General features: G+C 45.6%; 1 protein-coding gene across 2 annotated transcripts in view; it reads left to right on the top strand.

Annotated features, from left to right (window-relative positions):
- Nucleotides 1-20,673, top strand: part of SPTBN1 (spectrin beta, non-erythrocytic 1) — a 155,406-nt gene extending 134,733 nt beyond the window's left edge. For both annotated transcript variants that reach the window (XM_083175223.1, XM_083175224.1), the window contains 10 exons: nt 3,807-4,051; nt 4,660-4,798; nt 5,835-5,919; nt 6,524-6,720; nt 7,375-7,487; nt 7,578-7,644; nt 15,642-15,880; nt 17,829-18,002; nt 18,572-18,614; nt 19,157-20,673. In XM_083175223.1, coding sequence (XP_083031349.1) covers nt 3,807-4,051; nt 4,660-4,798; nt 5,835-5,919; nt 6,524-6,720; nt 7,375-7,487; nt 7,578-7,644; nt 15,642-15,880; nt 17,829-18,002; nt 18,572-18,614; nt 19,157-19,372 — 1,518 coding nt within the window. In that variant the 3' untranslated portion in view covers nt 19,373-20,673. The remainder of the gene's footprint in view (nt 1-3,806; nt 4,052-4,659; nt 4,799-5,834; nt 5,920-6,523; nt 6,721-7,374; nt 7,488-7,577; nt 7,645-15,641; nt 15,881-17,828; nt 18,003-18,571; nt 18,615-19,156) is intronic.
- Nucleotides 20,674-21,254: the final 581 nt, after the last annotated feature.

Here is a 21,254-nt window from a genome sequence, read left to right as displayed (position 1 = left end):
ATCCCCGTCACATTCAGTAAAGCGTCAGGGGATAGGACATCAGTAGCGTAGGACATAGTCCGCTCTGAATACCGAAGTCTAGCGCTGCGCACAACCTGCGCTGTTAGTAGATAACCAGTAACGTGTTCCTGCCTGGGAGACGCCATCCTTACTACAGTACAATGTTACACGGTACAGCCAATATTTAAAGCCGTTTCCTCAGAACTCCACCATTTATGACCATCTGTTATTTGTGCCAGGTACGTTTCTTTCATGATACAGATGATTCAGCTCAGAGTGCTCGGCCGAGCTACATCTGTATCCTGCCGCAACGGCTATAGACTCCGATAGCGTTACAGAACGTAGAAGCAGTGATTACACTCTATGGGCCATCAGATCAGGGAAGCTATTTACACACGCCGCCACCTCCTTCTGCGTTTGCGGCATCTAATGATTGTAGATGTTTGTATAGGCATCTGTATATTGAAGTGGTGGTTGCTTTGTTAGGCTGTGACCTGCTCATGCAGCCAGCTTTCTAGTTAATAGAATTACTCTTTGGTTCTCAAATTCTGTCCCCAGGTCACCCAGCAGGTGCACAGGTGCATTCATTACTCAGACGCATTTTAAGAGATCCACAGGTGGAGCTAATTTCTTCACTTGTTATTTCTGCGAGGAGAGCTAGAAAACATGCACTGTGTGGGTTGTGAGGACAGAGTTTGAGAACCTGTGCTCTAAAGACAGTGAAATGCAGCTTCTGATGCAAGACTGTTGCTTCAGATAACAGAGTTTGGTAATGATCTGGTCACTTTTGCAATAACTACAGTATCTTCGTGCTATGATGCTGCAACCAGGCATTTACAGTAATCCCAACGCAATGTACCAGGATGGTTCTAAACGTTACATGGCTAATGCCCCGTACGCGGGGCGACGCGAGCTTTGTGCTGAGCGATCTGTCACGGCCCGTGTCCTCAATAGAGGGGCCACGGGGGGTGACTAGATTTATACTACATGCAGTCAAAATCTAGTCAGGCGATTACCGGGAGCCATACACACAGAGATCCGTGCTTCATTTCTAAGCAATCTAGTCAGATCACTTAGAAATGGGACTGTAATTGCCTTGTGTGTGGGCCCCATAAGGCTGAGCTGAGCATCTTCACACCCTCCTGCATAACCTCATCTCCCAATACTGCCGTGACCGAGCTGTCTCCTCCAGCCCCCAAGTACGCTGCCTTGGAGGTGTCCTGTGCCACTCCCTCTCCTCATTCAGGGCTTCTCAGGGCTATTTCACACGGTCCAGCTCCTGCCGGGCGGCGAATCCCCGCATAGCCAAGAAGCCGCGCCTCACACAGAAGTTTAGAATAGTGGGATGGCCACAGCCTGGCAGCCGTCCCTTCCAGCAGTGGAATCCGGCTGCAAGCAGGCGGGCGGGCCGTGGCCGTCATGTGTGAATGGACACAATCGTGTCCATTATTAACTACTGTGTGCGGTACGGCTTTTGGCCGTGTGGGGTTTCGCCGCCCGGCAGGACCGTGTGAAATAGCCCTCACAGTACTGCCGATTACACCTTTAAAAGTATGGTCACACCCAGGATGCCCCAAAAACCCTCATCCACCCTCTAGTCAGATGGGATTACAGTAATCTGCTCCTGTGTGCCTCCCTGACCAACACATCTCTCCACTCCAATCTGTCCTCATTGCTGCTGTCCACTCCAATCTGTCCGTCCCCCGTCCCCCCCCCCCCCACCTTCTTTACCCCATCCGCTCCACAATACATACCACCACTCCCACCAGCTGGTTTCTTCCTCCCATTCCTCCTGTGTCCCTCCTGTCTGTCTGCCCCTCCCCTTCTGAATGTAGTCTCTCACGAGCAGGGCCCTCACCCCTCATGTGCTTTTTCTGCATTCATCTGCACATGACCCTAAGTCTCTGCCCCCTACGGATTACTCAGTGTCTGGTCCTGTGATCCAGCCATCTTACTATACCACGTACTTGTCCTACATTGTCTGGTACTGTATATCTTCTTGCATTGCTGATTTTGTTAATGTACTCTGTTAGGGGCTGCAGTGTGATTTCATATACACAAGATGATATAGCTGTCAGAACTAATCTCTTATATATTTAGCTAGATCTGTCACTCATCCCCTGTGTATATAACGTTCCCACCCAGCGGGATACACAACCCCCCCCCCCCCCCCCCTAGGGAAAAGACCAGTGTTCTACAAACCACCACCCCCTTGGCATCGCCTCCCCCCGCCCAGCCAGGGCTACAGTACACGCCCACCGTCCACCATTACTCCACAGCCACCAGGTGAGCGGCAGGTCTGCCCGGACCCCCGCAACCCCCTCTCCCACGATTCGCGGGCCCCCGCGACAACACACCACCACCCCCCGCGATTCACAGCACAAACACTCCCACCCCCAAACCCCCCCCCCCCTCCCGCAATTCGCGGGCGCCCACCTATTGCGTTTCGCAGCCCCCTCCCGCGATTCCCGGCTCCCCCGCGCGCCCCCTTCCCGCAATTCAAGGCAACTCCCGCAATTCGCGGCCCCCCGTGACATCCCTCCACGCTGTGTTGCCCACATACCCCTATCACGCCTCATAGCCCAGCCTCCTGCTCTCATGCACCCTAACTCCCACCCAGTAGGAGGAGACACTGACTCAGGGCCACCATCCTGTACTCCTGTGCTGCCACGCTGGACCCTCACCCACTGGCAGAAGCTGCAGAGTGTCCCCCATCCTCCTCTTCAGTCCCCCTTATGCCCACACACCCCTATCACTACCCAGCCTCCTGTTTTCCTGTGTCGTAACCTCCGCCAGTGGGGAGCCGCTGACCCAAAAACACCCTACTATACTATTGCACGCACACACACCTAAACAACGCACCCCCCCCACACACACACACCCACAAACAAATGTCACTGTACCCTCCACACTATCAATGTACATCTTACTCTGTAACGCTTTTTAATTAAACAAAACAATACACACCCCCTTCCATATCATATGCTCTCTATTTAACACATTTCACCTATAACTCAAGTTGCAATACAGGCATCTTACATACAATTCTAACCATCTTTCTCATATACAAACGTTCACAAATTAAGGGGGCCAGCCCCTTAAGACGGTGTGAAGAGCGCCCGTAGGGCGCGGTGAATCACCTAGTTCTATATCTATAGCAAAATAACCGTATGAGGTATTAGTCCATTTTCTGATGCTCCCTCTTTATCTGTCAGTCCTACAGTACCGGCGATGCCGCCTCTAACATCACATGCACTGGTTACGTACAGATCTCATGTGGTCATCACTGTACTGTTACTATGACTGGCCACGTGTGGATCTCATGACTTGTCATATATTTAGTATAGCCAAATAAACAACACAAGGTTCTCCAAATAGTGACCACATACTACTGAGTTTATCCCTTCTAGCAATACTTATACCAGGGTGCAATGAGGCAAAATTCCAAATATCACAGCTAAAGTATCACACAGGCTTATTGGGAGATGAGTCAGAACTTGAGAATTTGCCCATAGAAACCAATCAGCTTCCAGTTGTTTATCAGGTACACACTAAAAATGGCAGCGAAGTATGAAGTAAAGGAGAAGGGAGTTTATTGGTGGAATACATTTCACTTTTGCTGGAATTTCCCTTGAAGACAGTGTAAAACAAAAATGAATTAAAGGCCTCTACACATGGCGCAAATATGCCTGAGCGCATGTACCATACAAGACTGGGGTCCTAAAAGTAATGGCTGTCAATGAGCAAAACTCTGTATTACACTTTTTCTATTTAGACCAATGCTGAGTGTTTTACATTACCCTCAGGTGAGGCAGCTGCAGGAAGATGCTACCCGGCTGCAGGCTGCTTATGCAGGCGATAAGGCTGACGATATCCAGAAGAGGGAGAGCGAGGTCCTGGAGGCCTGGAAAACATTGCTGGACGCATGTGAAGGGAGGCGGCTCAGGCTGGTGGACACTGGTGACAAGTTCCGGTTTTTCAGCCTGGTGCGTGACCTCATGCTCTGGATGGAAGATGTCATCCGACAGATTGAAGCCCAGGAGAAGCCAAGGTACTGTACTCGTGTAACTGCTAAAAGTCTTCTACACGCTGGGGTATGTTCAATGCTTTCTGCGAGCTGTGACAGTGCTGACTGCTCGCAGTCACAGCTCGCACTGTCAGTATGCATCTGACTCCCTGTACACGCCGTTTCCACGTTTTTGCAGCAACAGGGAACCTGCGTGTGCGGTCGCTAAATCAGCGAAGCTCCCGACTAAATGCAGCGGGCTCCCTGTATTATCCGCTAGCCTCGTTGTTTCGGGGAATCCTCACCTTCATCTGACAGCAAGGCTTCCCCCGGAACATTGAATACGGTGAGCGTCCAACGCGGGTGTTAAACGGCGCTGCATTGAATACGGGCCACTATAGTGGATGTAGGCAGTGGCCCATCCCCCAAGTTACATTATTTTATGTAGGTTTACTTTTTTTTTTTTTTTTTACACGTTTCCTTTCTGTGCAGTAACTGCCATCAAAACCTAAAAACAAATGTTGCTGCAATGCTGTAGCGGGATCACTCTGTTACTGTAGATTGTGATTAGCTGAGACGCCTTTAACCGGTAATTGTCTGTTGTGCGTTCAGCTACGGTCACAGTGATTCATTGTTGTCTGACTGTGTTGCAGGGATGTGTCTTCTGTCGAGCTGCTAATGAATAATCACCAAGGCATTAAGGCAGAAATCGATGCCCGAAATGACAGTTTTACGACGTGCATTGAACTTGGCAAGTCCCTGTTGGCCAGGAAGCACTACGCGTCGGAGGAGGTAAGGCGCCAGTGTCATTTATAGCCCAGCTGCATTGCAGATCTGCATGCGTCTGTCTGCTCTCGCCATGTACAATGCTTCCTGATGTAATACTGTAACTGCGCAATATTCCAGCGCTGCCTGGGGGGAACGCATGATAATGGTAACACCATAACTTGCAGAAGGTGGCAGTGATGAAACTTACCAGCCTTTAGGTAACATCTGCAGGTGTATCCAATACATTAGGCCTCCGTATCTGCTAGGGCGACTGGTTTTGTTTTTGCTGGTGAATACAAGTGCGTTCAGTATGTTGGCAATCGGGATGATGGCAGTCCAAATTAGGCACTTCGGGGGCGTTAAGGTGCCCATACATCCAGCGATAGCAGCGTGCGTTATGAGCCGGATTGAATCGCAACGCATGTGATTTGCGTACGATGCGATCCGCGGGCAGTACAAAAAGTATGTGCAGAACATAGTTTTTGTACTGTGCCATGCCCGCGGGACCACGCATTGCAGCGTGTATGGGGGCCTTTAGGGTTGGGAGGGAGGTTATGCTGTGGGGGGTTCGGCATCTGGTAGGGTTGGTTAGGCCGGTAGGAGGAGAGGGTAAAGATCCTTACCCAGCCCCTGCCGTTATCCTGACCACCAGGATGCAGTTGTGGGTCTTCTGACCACTGGGCATCCCGACCGCCAGCCATCTGTATGTAACCCTGTAATGTGGGTGCAAGACAGTATTATGTTTGATCGACCATGGAGGGCAGCTAGGTGATAAGTTGATGAGGTAATGAGCGGTGTAGACAATGGTACAGTATTTGGTACAATCATTTCCCCCCATTTATGTCCTCTACTGCCCATTCTGTGGGTATCTGTCACTAGAGGATAATGCAGCAGCCAATGCTGTCACTCCTCCCCCTCTGTATGACCACACCCCTAACGCACTACCGCTACTTCCGCCCAATCACAATGCATGGACCCCTAAGAGTTTATTTTGGTGGTATTTGTTCATATCACTTCATTTTCTTGTGTAATTGGGCGTTCTCTCCCTTTCGGCACCCAGATAAAAGAAAAGTTGTTGCAACTGACTGAGAAGAGGAAAGACATGATTGACAAGTGGGAGGACCGATGGGAGTGGCTAAGATTGAGTAAGTTGGTCTATAATACTTTGATGCCGGGGGTCACTGCGAAGAGCTGATCTCCTCTCTATACCGGATCTGGAATCTAGTCTGTATGGAACCGCAGAGGCCGGCTGTATGGTGTCCATCCAGTTAGCTACAAAATTCTGCACTGCTCTGAATGACAATGGCACCCTATATTGCCCCAATTTTGCCTTTAATTTGGTTGCTGTAGTTCACAGCCCCATAGTTGTGCGCATTAATTTGCACAAGTTATTGTTATCACAGTGGGAACGGTGCATTGCACCTACATGAGTTACCCCCCCCCCCCCCCCCTGTGTGTGTTACCTCAGTGTAGATATCCCTGTGGTAACCGCCACATTCAAATCTGTTCTCCTAAAACCTCAGCATTATAATTGCCTTCCACTTTCCTTGCTGTCTAATGTGTTCTAACCGTTGGGACTGATAATTCTGAGGCACTGCTGAAATGATCAGATGACTGATTCTATGGGAAGGGCAAAATGGCCGTCCTTCTCTTTGCGGTCAGATTTTTCAGCAGGAGCCTCTGTTATCTGCGATATCCATGTAATGTGTTGTTCATTATTGCTCTCTCTCCCCCATCCCTTGCTCTCAGTTTTGGAGGTGCACCAGTTTTCCCGTGACGCCAGTGTTGCTGAGGCCTGGTTATTGGGACAGGAGCCATATCTGTCAAGTCGGGAAATAGGCCTGAGTGTAGACGATGTGGAAAAACTCATTAAGAGGCATGAGGCATTCGAGAAGTCTGCAGCTACTTGGGACGAAAGGTTTTCTGCGTTGGAAAGACTCACTACGGTACTTTGCGTTATCCATTTTCCTTAAGAAATTATAAATGCTATATTAATGACTACTGATGCACAAGTGGATACCTTCAGCATTTTCATATGTATATATATTTTTGCATATTAATGTCAGGTTGTTGCCTACTACAAAGAACAATGGGGTTCTGAAATGGTCATTTTGGGGAGAGCAATGGCTGGGTGTACTTGTATGTATCAATACTTGTCAACAATTTTTATGTGACCACTAATTCCTGGAGCAAAGGTTCCCAAACTCATCCTTAAGGCACCTTAGCACTCCAGGTTTTAAGAATAACCAAGCTTGGGGCACAGGTACCTAATTAGCACCCCCAATCTATTTGATTTAACCATCTGTGCTAAGCCATGGATAGTCTTAAAACTTGGATCGTTATAGTGCCTTGAGGAACGCAATTGGGAACCTTTGTCCTAGTGAATTTATGAAGAACGTTACAGCCACAATCTGAGGTAATACATTCAGCCGACAAAATGGCCGTCTCATTGCCACCGGTTTAGTGATGGCATAGAATGCACACTCAAAGACAAAATGGCTTCCTCCGCTATGTGTACAAGATTGAGGCACATTAGCCCATTTGCAGCAATTACTGGCATAAGAGGAAGTCTAATTCTCATTCACATTTATCTGTTTAAGTTGGAATTGCTGGAAGTACGTCGCCTGCAAGAGGAAGAGGAACGGAAACGTAAACCTCCGACTCCGGAGCTTAGCCCAAAGGTCTCAGAAGAAGGAGAGTCTCCCCAACAGTGGTAAGGGTCCGGTGTCCCTGATCGCTGCCCCAAATGTTCTGTATTTTGTTATTAAGTATTGAGTTGTGACAGATCTTTCATTATTTGAAGGGACGGAACAAAAGAAGGAGAACAAATTTCCCAAAACGGATTGCCATCTGACCAAGATTCGCCACGGGTTAGTTACCGATCCCAAACCTACCAAAACTACAAAAACTTTAATAGCCGGAAAACAGCCAATGACCACCATGGGTCTGGACTGTAAACCCTCCATCTTAAAAACCAATCTCTTGTAACCTTGGTGTTTCTTCATCCCAGACCCACTGAAATGTGCTGTTAATGCCTTTTAAATAACGCAGGTTTCATGTTTATTGGACTGTACTAATAGCGAGCTCTAGGTGAACTCTCCTCTATATGTCTGGATTGTGCATCATTTAGATAAGAGATAGTTGGGTTAGGTTTCCCAGGAACAGTTACTACAATGTGTAGGCCGCGTGTGCTGTGTCACTAGAAACACTAAGCATTGCGGACAGAATACATGTATATGCCGGGCTGATCGGTGAGTGTGCAGGTTTTTGTTTCCTCCGGTCTTCCTGAGCACCTGTGCGGATTTTGTCGTATACTGTATTGCTCTTCCATGGGTGAGGTGTGTGTGTATGTCACCCCAAAGAACTGTGGGTCCTATGTACTAAGCCTTGGAGAGATGTAAAGTGCCAGCCAATCTGCTCCTACCAGACATGTTACAGGCTGGGTTGGAAAAATGGCAGTTAGAAGCTGATTGACTGGTACTTTATCTCCATCCACTTTCTCGCCAAGGCTTAGTTAATAGACACCATTGTCTGAAACGCGCTGGTTGGCACAGCTTACGCTTGGCGTTAATACATCTGTTTAGTTTGAAGCTTTAGACATCATTTAAAGGTCAATTACATTCACAGTACAGTACGCATACAACGGTATTATCCATTATTAGTTCTAAATATCTTCAAATTGTATTTAAATATATATTTCAATGTTTCTGCACTTACAAAGCTATATATATATATATATATATATATATATATATATATATATATATATATATATATATATATATATATATATATATATATATATTGGGACAGCTAGTGTTTCATGTTTTATCACTCCTATGCAATACGGTACTTTATTGTTAATTGTTTAAATTATTACTAGTTTCATGACATAAATATTTTATACGGCTCTAGTTTGCACTTAAAAAGCAATACATTAATATAACATCATTTAATCTAGAATTTATGCTCCGTCCTCCTTCTAGAGTAGTACAGGCCTGACCAACCTGTGGCGCTCCAGCTGTTGGGAAACTGAGTTCCAGCATGCACTGCCATCGTTTTGCTGTTAGGGATTACTGAAACTGTGGCAGGGCATTGTGGGAAGTGTAGTTTCACAACTGCTGGAGAGCAGATTTCCCAGGCTTGGGTATCACCAACATGGCAAGTGCTGGAACTGAATTGGGGTCATGTAATTTTTTTGTTCAGTGGGTGGCGAGGTTGGTTGCAGCTGTGTAGAATGCTGGTGGTATCACTAATATTCAAGTGATATTGACTGGGTTGCAGTGCCCAAAACTGGTCATCAGTCTGTCTGTACAGTGTACCATGGATACATTAAAGGGAAATTGTGTTTTAATAAATAACAATAGTTGGCTTATATATATTGAGTTTACAGTCTAAAAATGCAAAAAGTAGCGTCTGTAGTTTGTGTGTCCTGTTTTCATCCCCTATGCAGGGCTGGGCAACACCGGCCCTCCAGATGTTAATGAACTACCCATCCCAGGATGCTTTGCATTAGTTTTGCTATGTGGCCATGCTGAAACTGATGCAAGGCATGCTGGGATGTGTAGTTAATCAACATCTGGAGGGCCAGTGTTGCCCAGCCCTGCCCTATACTGTAGCACAATTCTGCTTGTATGTGTCCGTAATCTAGGCGTTAATCTAGGAAATATTTGTTGGTAACCATGGATCTGCAACTGTTGTGAAACTACAAGTCCCAGCATTCCTCCTGCTCAGTCACACAGAAGCTGCAGTGCGGTCTGCCATTTCCCTCAGTGCGAGGATGAATGAGTTTGTATTGAGTAGGGAAATCTAGGCAGCATTTTACCTCTGTGTGGCCTGTCCACTCCGTGAGACGCCGACAATGTATTATTGTACATATCTGATATGCAATACCTTCATTTATTTTTTTCCCATTTGTTTCCTAATTCTCAACATCAGGATCGAAACAATATAACTTATGTATTTCACCAGTCATTTCTTTTCTTCACAGTGCATGTGTTACTTCTCCCTTTTTTTGTCAGAAAAATGTTTAGCTCAAACCTGTCCATGATTTGCCACCTCTATTCTTTATCCCTCCAGCAGGCACATTGGGTCTCTCTGCCTTTTTCTTAAATTATTTAAATAATATTGGCATTAAATGTAAGCAACGGTACTTGTGAGTTATCTGGACGCCCGATTTTTTGATTGTATGCCTTAAGTTAAGGCATACAATCAGATGCGATGCGATATCGCATCGCATCGCATCGCATCGCATGCGATATCGGATGCGATGACCCGATTTTTCCATAGGAATCAATGTTAAAATGATTCCTATGGAAAAAGGGGTCCTTTTCATACCCCTACTATCCAAGTGGGCATGGAGTTGGATATAAACCTGTGGCGAGCGTAGCGAGCCACCGAGCCCGAAGCGTGGCGAGCGAAGCGAGCCCCGCGAGGGGACGGTATTCCGTGTCCCCTCGCGGGGCTCGCTACGCTCGCCACGCTTCGGGCTCGGTGGCTCGCTACGCTCGCCACAGGTTTATATCCAACTCCATGCCCACTTGGATAGTAGGGGTATGAAAAGGACCCCTTTTTCCCATTGAATTCCATGTTAAAATGGACTCAGTCCATTTTAACATTGATTCCTATGGAAAAATCGGGTCATCGCATCGCATCCGATGGTCGCATGCGATGCGATGCGATGTGCCCGATCCGACCCGATTTTCAAATCGGGCGTCCGGATAACTCACATGTACCTAAGCAACTAAAACAATGTACAAATGCTCCTGTTGCCTTAAACATCGCAGCGGCAGGCATTTTGTATGCTGCTTGCAAAGTCACGAAGATCTAATGAGAATACCAAACAAAATGGTTCCTCTTTAAAATGGCTGCTTCCGCTGTGGTGTTTGCAACAGTTGTGTTTTATTGTTAACTAATACGAAGTTATTTGTGGAAAAAAACATGGCTGTTACATAGAAGTATTATATTTTGACATTAACGTGTTTGTTTTAAAACGTTTAAGGTACATTTTTTGCCAGAAACAAAAAAAAAAATAGCATTCAATAAACGGTGCAGAGACTCCAATATGTCGATCATTTGTAGCCCGGCTTTTATGCATCTGATATTATGGGTGATCCTGCCGCCGGCTGGTAACCCCTGCATGTCACTATTGATTTTAAATGCCGCCATGAGTGAGTCACTGACTAGATCATATGCAACTAATTTCATTACAGAATTAATAAGCTCTTAATTGTTGTGTGTAATACAGCCATCAACGTTTTTATTGTTTCGTGCTATAGTTTGTTTGCATGCTAAACGCATGTTCCCATTAAAGTTTTATTTGCTTAATTTCTAAATGTTTAGCACCATCTGTGTATTAATTTTGTCATGTCGGCTTCCATTTTCAGTTATGCTGTTATTGTTCGTATCCCTATGGCCGAGAAAGAAGAGTTAAAAAATACTTTGAGGGCCTATAGCTGTGGTGTTTTGTCTGCCTTCCTAGAACGTTTATTAAGGATTACATAGTAGTGCAGTGTCATTGTCTCAGCATCCACATGTGTAATTACACATAGTGCGATTTGAGTCATAGGGGGTATTCAGTTAGCCGTACCCCGCGCGTGAACCCCCAAAGCCAGACTGAACAAAACTGTGAGGTAAAGTCCCCAGAAAAATGGCTAAATGGGGTTTACGTGCTGGGAAAACAACGTAATTGATTCAGCAATCGATGCAGTTTTATGGTTTGAATCAAGATTTTTAGGCGTGAGGAAAACTGCTATTCACATGCGTAGCCTTCCCTCATGCAAATTTAGATGGCAGTTACCCTGCGGCTAATTGAAGACCCCCCTATAGAGTGTGTAATGCAGTCACTTGTTTCTCTGGTCACACTCCATTGTTGTACATTCTGAGGTACATGTGAAGAATGGGTGGGGAACGTAATAGACTCTGAGTAACTTATTCCTGTGCGCACATATTCTTGTGCATCGCTATACAGTTTTACATCTAGAAATGTGCTCCCCAAATTCGATACTCGGGACCACACACACAGATCATGTTTTCCAGGTTTCCTGTGGATTTTTAAAATATGACAGTTGGTGATACACAGCGAACCTGCCGGGTTACCCGGAAAACATGACCTGTGTGGGGTCCTGAGGCCCGAGCTTGGGAACTGCTGATCTAGACCAGTGGTTCACAACCCTGGTCTTCAAGTACCCCCAAACAGTGCATGTTCTTCAGGTCTCCTCACAGAATCACAAGGGAAATAATTATCTCCACCTGTGGATCTTTTAAAATGTGTCTGAATAATGAGTGCACCTGCCGGGTGACCTGAAAAACGTGCACTGTTGGGGGGACTTGAGGACTAGTGTTGTTAACCCACTGTTCTAGACCCACAGCATTGGGTGATGTGTAGGACACCTGTTGCGTGCGCACACATGGGTTATGCAGCCATTTTGTTGACTCCCTATATTGTAATTTGCTGACAGATGGGCAGTATTGCTATGCTATATTTAATCTGCCTACTCCGGGCTCTGGGGCCATCAACAAACGCAATTCATTTTTATGTAATTTTATTATGCGTGCCTGGAGTTACCATGTGTTATGTATCCTATATGCTGCAGATGCTGGGGTAATGGTGCCCATACACGGTGCGAAAGGCACCGTGCATTCTTCACTAGATTGCATCGTATCTAGTTCAAAATGCATCCGATGTGCTAAAGCGCCATGCGTTTGTGCGATGTGAGCGAGAGCGTGCATCGGAAGCCCAAAACGCACAGTGTGTCGGCACCATGAGCCCCACAATTGATCCGCTCTCTTGAGTAACCATTTAAACTCGCAGGCTTATTTAGGGGGTCTTATTTACGAAGCATTGGAGGGAGATAATGTGGAGAGAGGCACAGTACCATTCAATCCGCTCCTATCATGTACCAGGCTGTATTTTCAGCCATTCCTTAAAAAAAATTCCCATTGATAACTGTAATCTAAAATTTTTATACCCGTAACATAATCCTCATACTGTCCCACATGTAATATCCCTCTGATTCTATGATGGCTTGTTTCAAATTGAAGCCCAATCATTTACACTGCAAAACCAGTGTAGTAGTAGTACGTTTATTTATGTGATTTTGCAGTGTAAATGATTGCCGCTTTTAAAAATACTGGAGATGTCTTGCCAAATCTCTCACTTTCTGAATCTCTCATCCTATTACATTTCACCCAAAGTGTCTATAAGGTGGTGAATTAATGTACGTAAATCAGTATATCACTGATTCCCCAGCCTCAGTCCTGAAGGCACTCTATCAGTCCAGGTTTTAGTCATAGCTATGCTTGAGCCGAGATGTACAAATCATAGTAACTGAGGTACTAATTAAGTCACAAGTATGGCGATCCTTATCTGGAATTGGGAAGCATGAACCCGGTAGGCCCATCGCAATGGCTGCTTCCACTGTGTGACAAACTTTTGTGTTTCATTTCTCTGGTAAATAGATGAATTGGCTCAGAGCCCGTTAATGCAGAGTAGGCGGAAGTCACCAGACGAGGGCGTAGCTCGTAAATGTCTTGTGTTGCTCAGTTTGGAAAAGGCTCCAGTTAGAGCTTGTGCGTTTATTTATGTTGGCCTTTGGGGCTTGCGAGATGAAGTGGAGAGAGAGAGAGACTCCCAGCCAATCGGCTCCTAACTGCCATGTTATAGGCTGTATTTGTAGGAACATTTAGGAACGGATTCAGTATTAAATCCCGGCGGTCGGGATCCCGGCGTTCAGAATCCCGACGCTGGAATCCCGATCGCCGAAATCCTGACGGGGGGGGGGGGGGGGGGCGGGCGTGGATCGCCCCCCCTTGTCGTGGACACCCCCGGAGGGAGAAAGTGTCGGGATTTCGGCGATCGGGATTCTGAACGCCGGGATCCCGACCGCCGGGATTTACACTGCATCCCTTAGGAACTGGTTGGATGGTTCGTTTATCTCTTTCAACTTTCATTCTCCAAGGTTGGGTACAGCGGTTCCCAAACGCTCGGTACTCAAGTCGTCCCCCCCTTTTGCTGTAAAGGTGCCCATACACTGAGGCGATTTGTGCCGATTGCGACCAATCGGCCCGTTAAATCGGACCAAATCGCTTCTCCCTGACATGCAGTCGGGTCTGATGCGCGGACCCATGCGCATCGTCCCCGACCAGGTGGTCAGAACGCCTGGCCGTCCGACCACCCATTCGGGGACCTACCTCCAGGTGGCAAGGCGGGCGGGAAGCAGGGACGCATGCAATCCATCACAACGGATCGCATGCGTCCCTGTCGCTGGGAAGGTCCCGGCGGCTTGCAGGGTATTGGGTGTCCAAACACTGCTGCGAGACGTTGCAGCAGTGTATGGGCACCTTTAGGCCTACTTCAAACTGAAGGCTATTCACGTATTGGGTGTTGGAAGTTAGAACACATTTGTGATTTGTTAGTAAATATATCTCAGGGACTGCAGAACATACCCCTTAATAATCATGCAGGGGCCTGAGGAAAGCGTCTTCTGTCCGTTACTTGATTTGAGATGTTGCTCCATGATAGCGGAATAATACATAAAGGCAGCCGACAAACCATTCCCATGCAATTCTTCATAGACCCAAATATCAAGTTTAAAAACAACACGATAAGTCCCTAACGATTTCTGACACCGGAGAGAGAATTTACCTCAGGTAGTTTTCCACGGTGAGCTTTTTTTTTTTGCTTCCTTGCTGCCTGCAATTAATCACTTATAATGCAGCATTACAGCGCAGCAATGGCACCTGGCTTATTTGTTGGCGTACATCAGGACTGGCCGTGTGTGTCATGTAGTACGTAGCACAGAGCTTCCCGTAACTTGCTAATACCACTCTCCAGAACGCTACAGTGATACTAAATAATAATAATCATAATACAAAGACATGCATCAGGGTACGAGTCCTATTCTTAGATGTAAAAACCACTAGGAATCCAAAAAAAATTCACCGGCTCCCGAAGACGTCACCAGCATGACCAGTCGGCCGCTGGATAACTTGGTTCTCTAGACCGTCTTGCAGCGAGCAACCTGAACAGCAAAGCACGCGACGGGCAAGGCCTTGGTTCTGTCTTTTTTCTGGGGGTAAATAGTTGTGTGGTGTTGAGTGACTGTGGTGATTTTATCTCGTCCCATCTTAACCTCAATCCAATTCACTTAATAATATGTTAAAAACCTGAATATTAATAATAACTTGGGTTCCAAAAAAAAAATAAAAAAAAATCATCTCACTGTTCCTAATTTCCTGTCTACTCTTAAGAATCTGAGCTAACTGGGGTGGTGGAAGTGGAACTGCATGGTGTAATTACCTTTTTTAATCTTTGCATGTCTTTGATTTGTTTTACCTCTGGTAAAAAAAAGAGCATTTTCAGAAACAAAGGCTTTTGCGTATCTGTTCCTGACAATGCTGTGACAACATATGTGATGATCTGCTATCTACCCCCCCGTCTACCTTGTCCTGGCATCCAGCAGATACAGTAATAAGAGACGGGCAGAGTGGCTGGTTTATGCTGCTCTGTATTCTGTAAATACCCCCTCATAGCTTACCGTGTGCTCCATAAAAAAGGTCTGAGGTACAGCGATTGCCCGATCCTCGCACCCTTTTTTTTTTTTTTTTTTTCCAGTTACAAAATCATTACTAATCACATTGATACATCTAATTGTTTTCCTTTTATGTATACTAGTGTCTGATGGAAAACTAGAATTGCTGTACTTCAGTCCTTTTTTATTTTATTTTTTTCAGGTGAGCTGTAGGCAGCCATTTTAAGTGGTTTGTGTGCAGCCATCTTATGCAGGCCATAGGCAGCCATCTTGTTGCTGTTGGTTCAATTGTTTTTTTGTGCTGTGCATCTAAAAGTGTTCTCTGGTGTTTCCAGAATGCGGAAAATGCTGAAAACAACGAAATGGTCAATGGCTCCACAGAACAGAGGTCAAGCTCGAAAGAATCCAGCCCAATCCCCTCTCCGACGGCTGACCGCAAACTGAAATCGGGCGTACAGTCGCAGTCCGCCTCCACACTCCCGGCCAAGACGCAGGACATTTCTTCCGCTCAGTTTGAAGGTTTCTTGCATCGCAAACATGAATGGGAGGCACACAACAAAAAAGCCTCAAGCAGGTACATGATTATCCACGTTGTTCCCTTATTGATGAGGTTGGTCTCTCTTTAGTCCAGGGGTGGGGCATAAGCAGCAGGCGTACCTGACTGAAGAGTGGGGAAACACGTCATTGGACAGGTTATGGAACCGTATCTCATTCATTATGTTTTATGTGTTCGAATCGCATTGCGTGACGTAGTCCTTTTCAGTCAGGAAGTGATTAAGCCCAAGTAATTAATTGCATGTGCGTCATTTAACTGCCTCTAAGCAATATTTTTACAAATCTGATCTGGAATATCCTTGAACGGATTCAGTGTTGCTGTAACACCCCCTCGACTTCCCACGCCAAAGCCAGATGTTTCTTCGGTTTTATTATCTCCAATAGATATTTGTTTTGTAAATTATTGTTATTGACCTCCTTGCTGCCTTGGTTTTAAAAAGAAGGGTTTTTTTACCGGTTTGTTGCCGTGTTGCTTTGCGGTGTGAACGGGTTAATCGGATCGACCGACCCGTTTCCCGTTCACACTAGGAAGGAGGCAACGCTTGAAGCAGCGCCAGCTCTAAGCGCTGCCTCCTCACCCGATAATGCCCTGCCCTCGCATGACATCAGCGAACCAGCAATATTGGCGGTTGCAATCTGAACAGCTCAAAATGCAGGGTCGCACCGGGACAGGACCGTTTCAAAGTCCCGGTGTGACACTGCATTTTGCAATGTGAAAGTGGTATTCGTCGTAGTGTGATTGACATTCCGCGGCGGTTGGGGGGGGTGGAGCGGAAAATGAGATGCATGCGTTGAGGCATACGGTAATGCACAGCCACTTCCCTGCTGCCGTGCAATACTGTACATGGCAGAATCAGGCCCAGTGTTTGGAAGGGTACTTGTTTCCTAGAACGGTGCCCACGATATTGACCTTAGGCATCGCAAGTAAAAAAATCGCGTCGGTCGCATCGCATGCGGCCAAAAAATCGCATGCGATGCGACCGACGCGATTACCGCAATTTTACATAGGGAACAATGTTTAAATGGCCCAATTGACCCGATTTCACATAGGGAACAATGTTAAATGGCCCACAGACCCCCAAATAGCCACCCTGAAGTGTGAAATGGCCCCCCCAATTGTTAACGCCACCCCACGATCAACGTCAACCCGAAGCGTGGCGAGCGCAGCGGTACGCGTCCTCCGACCTTTTCATACCCCCACTATCCACGTCTGCGTGGAGTTGAGAATAGAAAGTGTGGCGAGCGCAGCGAGCCCCCGAGCCCGAAGCGTGGCGAGCGGACGCGGATACCTTCACAGCTATACGCGTCCCCTCGCGGGCTTCACAGGTATCCGCGTCCCCTCGTGGGGCTCGCTGCGCTCGCCACGCTTCGGGCTCGGTGCGCTCGCCACACTTTCTATTCTCAACTCCACGCCGACGTGGATAGTGGGGGTATGAAAAGGTCGGAGGACGCGTACTGCCGCCCCTCGCAGCGCTCGCCACGCTTCGGATTTACGTTGATCGTGGGGTGGCGTTAACAATTGGGGGGGGCCATTTCACTTCAGGGTGGCTATTTGGGGTCTGTGGGCCATTTAACATTGTTCCCTATGTGAAATCGGGTCAATTGGGCCATTTAACATTGTTCCCTATGTAAAATCGGTAATCACGTCGGACGCATCGCATGCGATTTTTTTTTTTGGCCGCATGCAATGCGACCGACGCGATTTACATTTTACCATGCATTTCTATGTAAAATCGCGGACATCGCATCGGTGTCCTTGGAAGCACTGGAATAGTCTTTTAACCCTTTCAGGTCCAATGTCTAGTCAGGCTCTAGTGCTAGTAGCAGATCCAATGGTGAGCCACCATTCAATGTAGACCTTTTTGAATAAAAAAAACAAAATTACAATGAATTTAAACCAGACTGTTTGAATTGCAAAAAAAAAAAGTTGGGCTGCAAAGGGTTAATGCGCACTTCCTCTCTCTCAGGTCTTGGCATAATGTATATTGCGTGATAAACAACCAAGAGATTGGATTTTACAAAGACGCCAAGACTGCTGGCTCCGGTATTACCTATCACAACGAGATCCCGGTGAATCTGAAGGAAGCACTCTGTGAAGTAGCGACTGACTACAAGAAGAAAAAACACGTATTCAAACTGAAGTAAGTAGATTGTGTTTTACCTCCCTCTAGTGTCTTTTGTTCTTACTGCGCCTCCTTACCAACAAGTCTTTGTCTTCATCCTATACATTCAGTGAATGATTACAAGTATTTTTGAATTGTGAATGGCAGAGAGAAACGTGGTTAGTGTGCGTGTTGTAGACTGGGAAGAATGCTAGATTTAGGTGTTAACGTAGCTGTATGGCTCGTTGTGACTCTGCTCCCATATCTAGATCCATAATTGCATGCAGTATTGCAGAGAATAATGGCATCTGGATGACGTTTAAAAATCCATTTTCTAGGTATAGTTCACTGTCTGCAGCAGTACAGGATTGGGGCATAATTTCAGCTGTACCTTGTGCAAAAGGCACTGCTGTATAACAGTCCTACATGTTCAGGTGGAACATATATAATAAATGTTGCACTCCATAAACACCACATCTGCACATATCGCATGCTGTACTTATTGGCTGGTTTCTATCGCACAACAATTAAATGGACACCCTAGAACATTGTTTAGTTGTGAATGTAGGGTAATAGGCTTATAAATGATTTTGTGTTCTTTATTCCAGACTTAATGACGGTAATGAATACCTCTTCCAAGCCAAAGATGACGTAAGTGTTCTCACTACAGCTTGTTTTTCAGTTCACAATGAAACACAATGCTATTTAATCCCTCTACAATGATATATAGATAATGTATAGATAGATCTAGATATCGCTCCATACTTATACAGTAGTTGTTAAAGTATGGAGTTGTCTGCCCCACTGGGTCATTTAAAACTCATTATTTTACTTGATACACCTTTTTTAAAGGATTGCAGGTAGTTTGATAAGGAGGGCACTTCTGTTGTGATACAGGGGAACAATATGATTGACTGTAGGCTGCTACACTTGTAATTGACGTACATGTGAAACGTAGAATATTCTCAAATGTTCCCCTTAAGACCAGGGCAATACAACTATTGGTCGTCTGTTATCTGCAAACCATACACCTGCAGCTGAGAAGCCCAATTATATGCTAAATAAAAATATCCTATAAATGGACTTTCATCTTTGTGACCCATAAGGATATTGGGGGCTCGTCTGGGTAGATTATTCTTAGTCAAACTGTCAACATCTTGGAGGCAATGTGTGACCTGCAGTTTCTTCCACAGGAGGAAATGAACACGTGGATTCAGGCCATCTCAAACGCAATCACATCAGACAAAAACGAGGTGTCTCTGAGCACGCAGAGCACACCAGCGTCCAGTCGCGCCCAAACCCTGCCGGCCAGCGTGACAGTCACCACCGAATCCAGCCCTGGGAAACGGGAGAAAGACAAAGAGAAGGACAAAGAGAAGCGATTCAGCCTCTTTGGAAAAAAGAAGTGAACTACAACATAAACCAATTGTAAAAAAAAATAACAACAAAAAAAACCACTGCACTTCTCTTACATTTTTTTCAGTGAAATGTCAGCATGCAAGCTCAGAACCAATACATTACTCTGTGCCTAATGTTCCCCCAACATGACGATAAAGTAAAAAAAAAAAACAAAAAAAAAAACAAACTTATTTATAGAATGCTAAAGCGAATCTGTGACATGAGCGGTTTGAGGGGCATTGGGCAATCTGAATGAGAGGACCATTAACTTTTTTTTTTTTCCTCCCAAAGTCATTTGTAGATTAAACCTGAATATTTCATCATTTCCTCAATTTTGTGAGGCTGTCTTGGAAACAACCCACATTTTAGTATTGATACAATATGCAAGGCAGCGGTGCTTTAAATAATTAAAAATGAATGTGATTGTTCACATCAAAGACAGATGTAAAAAATAAATCCAGACCCATATTTCACCATCATTCCCATTTTAGAGAGCTAGCACTGAGATACTTTACAAGGACGGGGTAACGGAGTGCAGACACATAGCAAGTGCCCGTAGATTTAATTTCAGCACCCACTTATTAACACAACACAGCTTTCAAGCGTCACGTGTGTTCTTTCCGAACGTTGGTGTTTAATGAAAGGATTAGCGGTTTTAAATACTCCTGTAAAACTTATTTTTTTTCTTCTGTTTATATATATTTTTCCTTTTTGTTTTCTTTGCTGAAATACACTATATTGTACGTTTCTGGTTTAATTCTAGTACAGACTATAATGAGACTAGATGTATAAGAAACCCTTTAAAGGAATCATTGATGTTTAATGTACAAGTGAAATGAAGCATTTACTGGAACAAAAAAGTAATTTTACTCGAATGATTACTTGCTTGTCCGCTGCAGCACTGTGTGTTATACTTTTTGCTACATTATTTTGCTATTTGATACATAGTGTGCATTTCTCTGTCACTGTAACTATTGTAATGAAAATTGACATTTTACTGCACAATCAGAATGACATTTATTAGGAATGATGTCCTCGATATCCTCTCAGTAACTGGGCCTTTAGTCCTGCGACTGGCTATCAGTTGAATGAACTGTAACCTCTAGAGTCGGGGGGGGGGGGGGCGGTTGCAAGGTCCTGCGTGCTCTTGGCCATTGCTGAGCTCCGCGTCCATCATCCTTATTGCCTTTTCTGCGATGATCGGAAGCATTGTTTAGCCACGGCCGGAATGCTGAAGGTTGCTGTCCTGTACTCTAGAAATTTACCCTATCTGTTAAATATATGCTATGTCATTAAATGCTTTTAAAAATGACAGTTCCTGGAAGATGTTGGTTTCTTTCATTGCTTGCAGTTCTAGGCGCCGCTGCGGTGTTCATTGTTATTTTTAACACAAGAAAAATTAATAAATCACCTTTTTTCTCTGATACTTCTATATTGTGTCTAGTCCAATGGCACTTAATAGTTTTGTATATATATTCTATAAGGAAGTATATTCTCTAGATCTGTGTGGACTTGTACTTCCTGGGAGCAGGTGTATGACCTACAGCAGGCTTTCCCAACCACGGTCCTCAAGGCACACCAACAGTGCAGGTTTTAGTGATATCCAGGCTTCAGCACAGATGGTTAAATCAGAATCACTCAGGTACTAATTAAGTCACCTGTGCTCAAGCCTGAATATCTACAAAACCTGCACTGTTTGTTTGCCTTGAGGACCGTGGTTGGGAAAGCCTGACCTACAGTAACATGTACTTCCGACACTGAACCGCTGTGACCGCTGCATTCATTCTGGTTGACTGACACACTGCAAAGGCTGAAAACAGATGAGCATTCCAGGCTGAAGAGGGTGGCATGGGATTACCTTGGAGCCATCCAATCGCGTTACTCCCTCCTCGG

Source organism: Crinia signifera, chromosome 3, assembly GCF_055691185.1.
Source record: "Crinia signifera chromosome 3, ASM5569118v1, whole genome shotgun sequence".
NCBI classification, from domain to species: Eukaryota; Metazoa; Chordata; class Amphibia; order Anura; family Myobatrachidae; genus Crinia; species Crinia signifera.
Note: the sequence above shows the minus strand (reverse complement) of the source record. Positions and strands in the feature narration are given on the sequence as shown.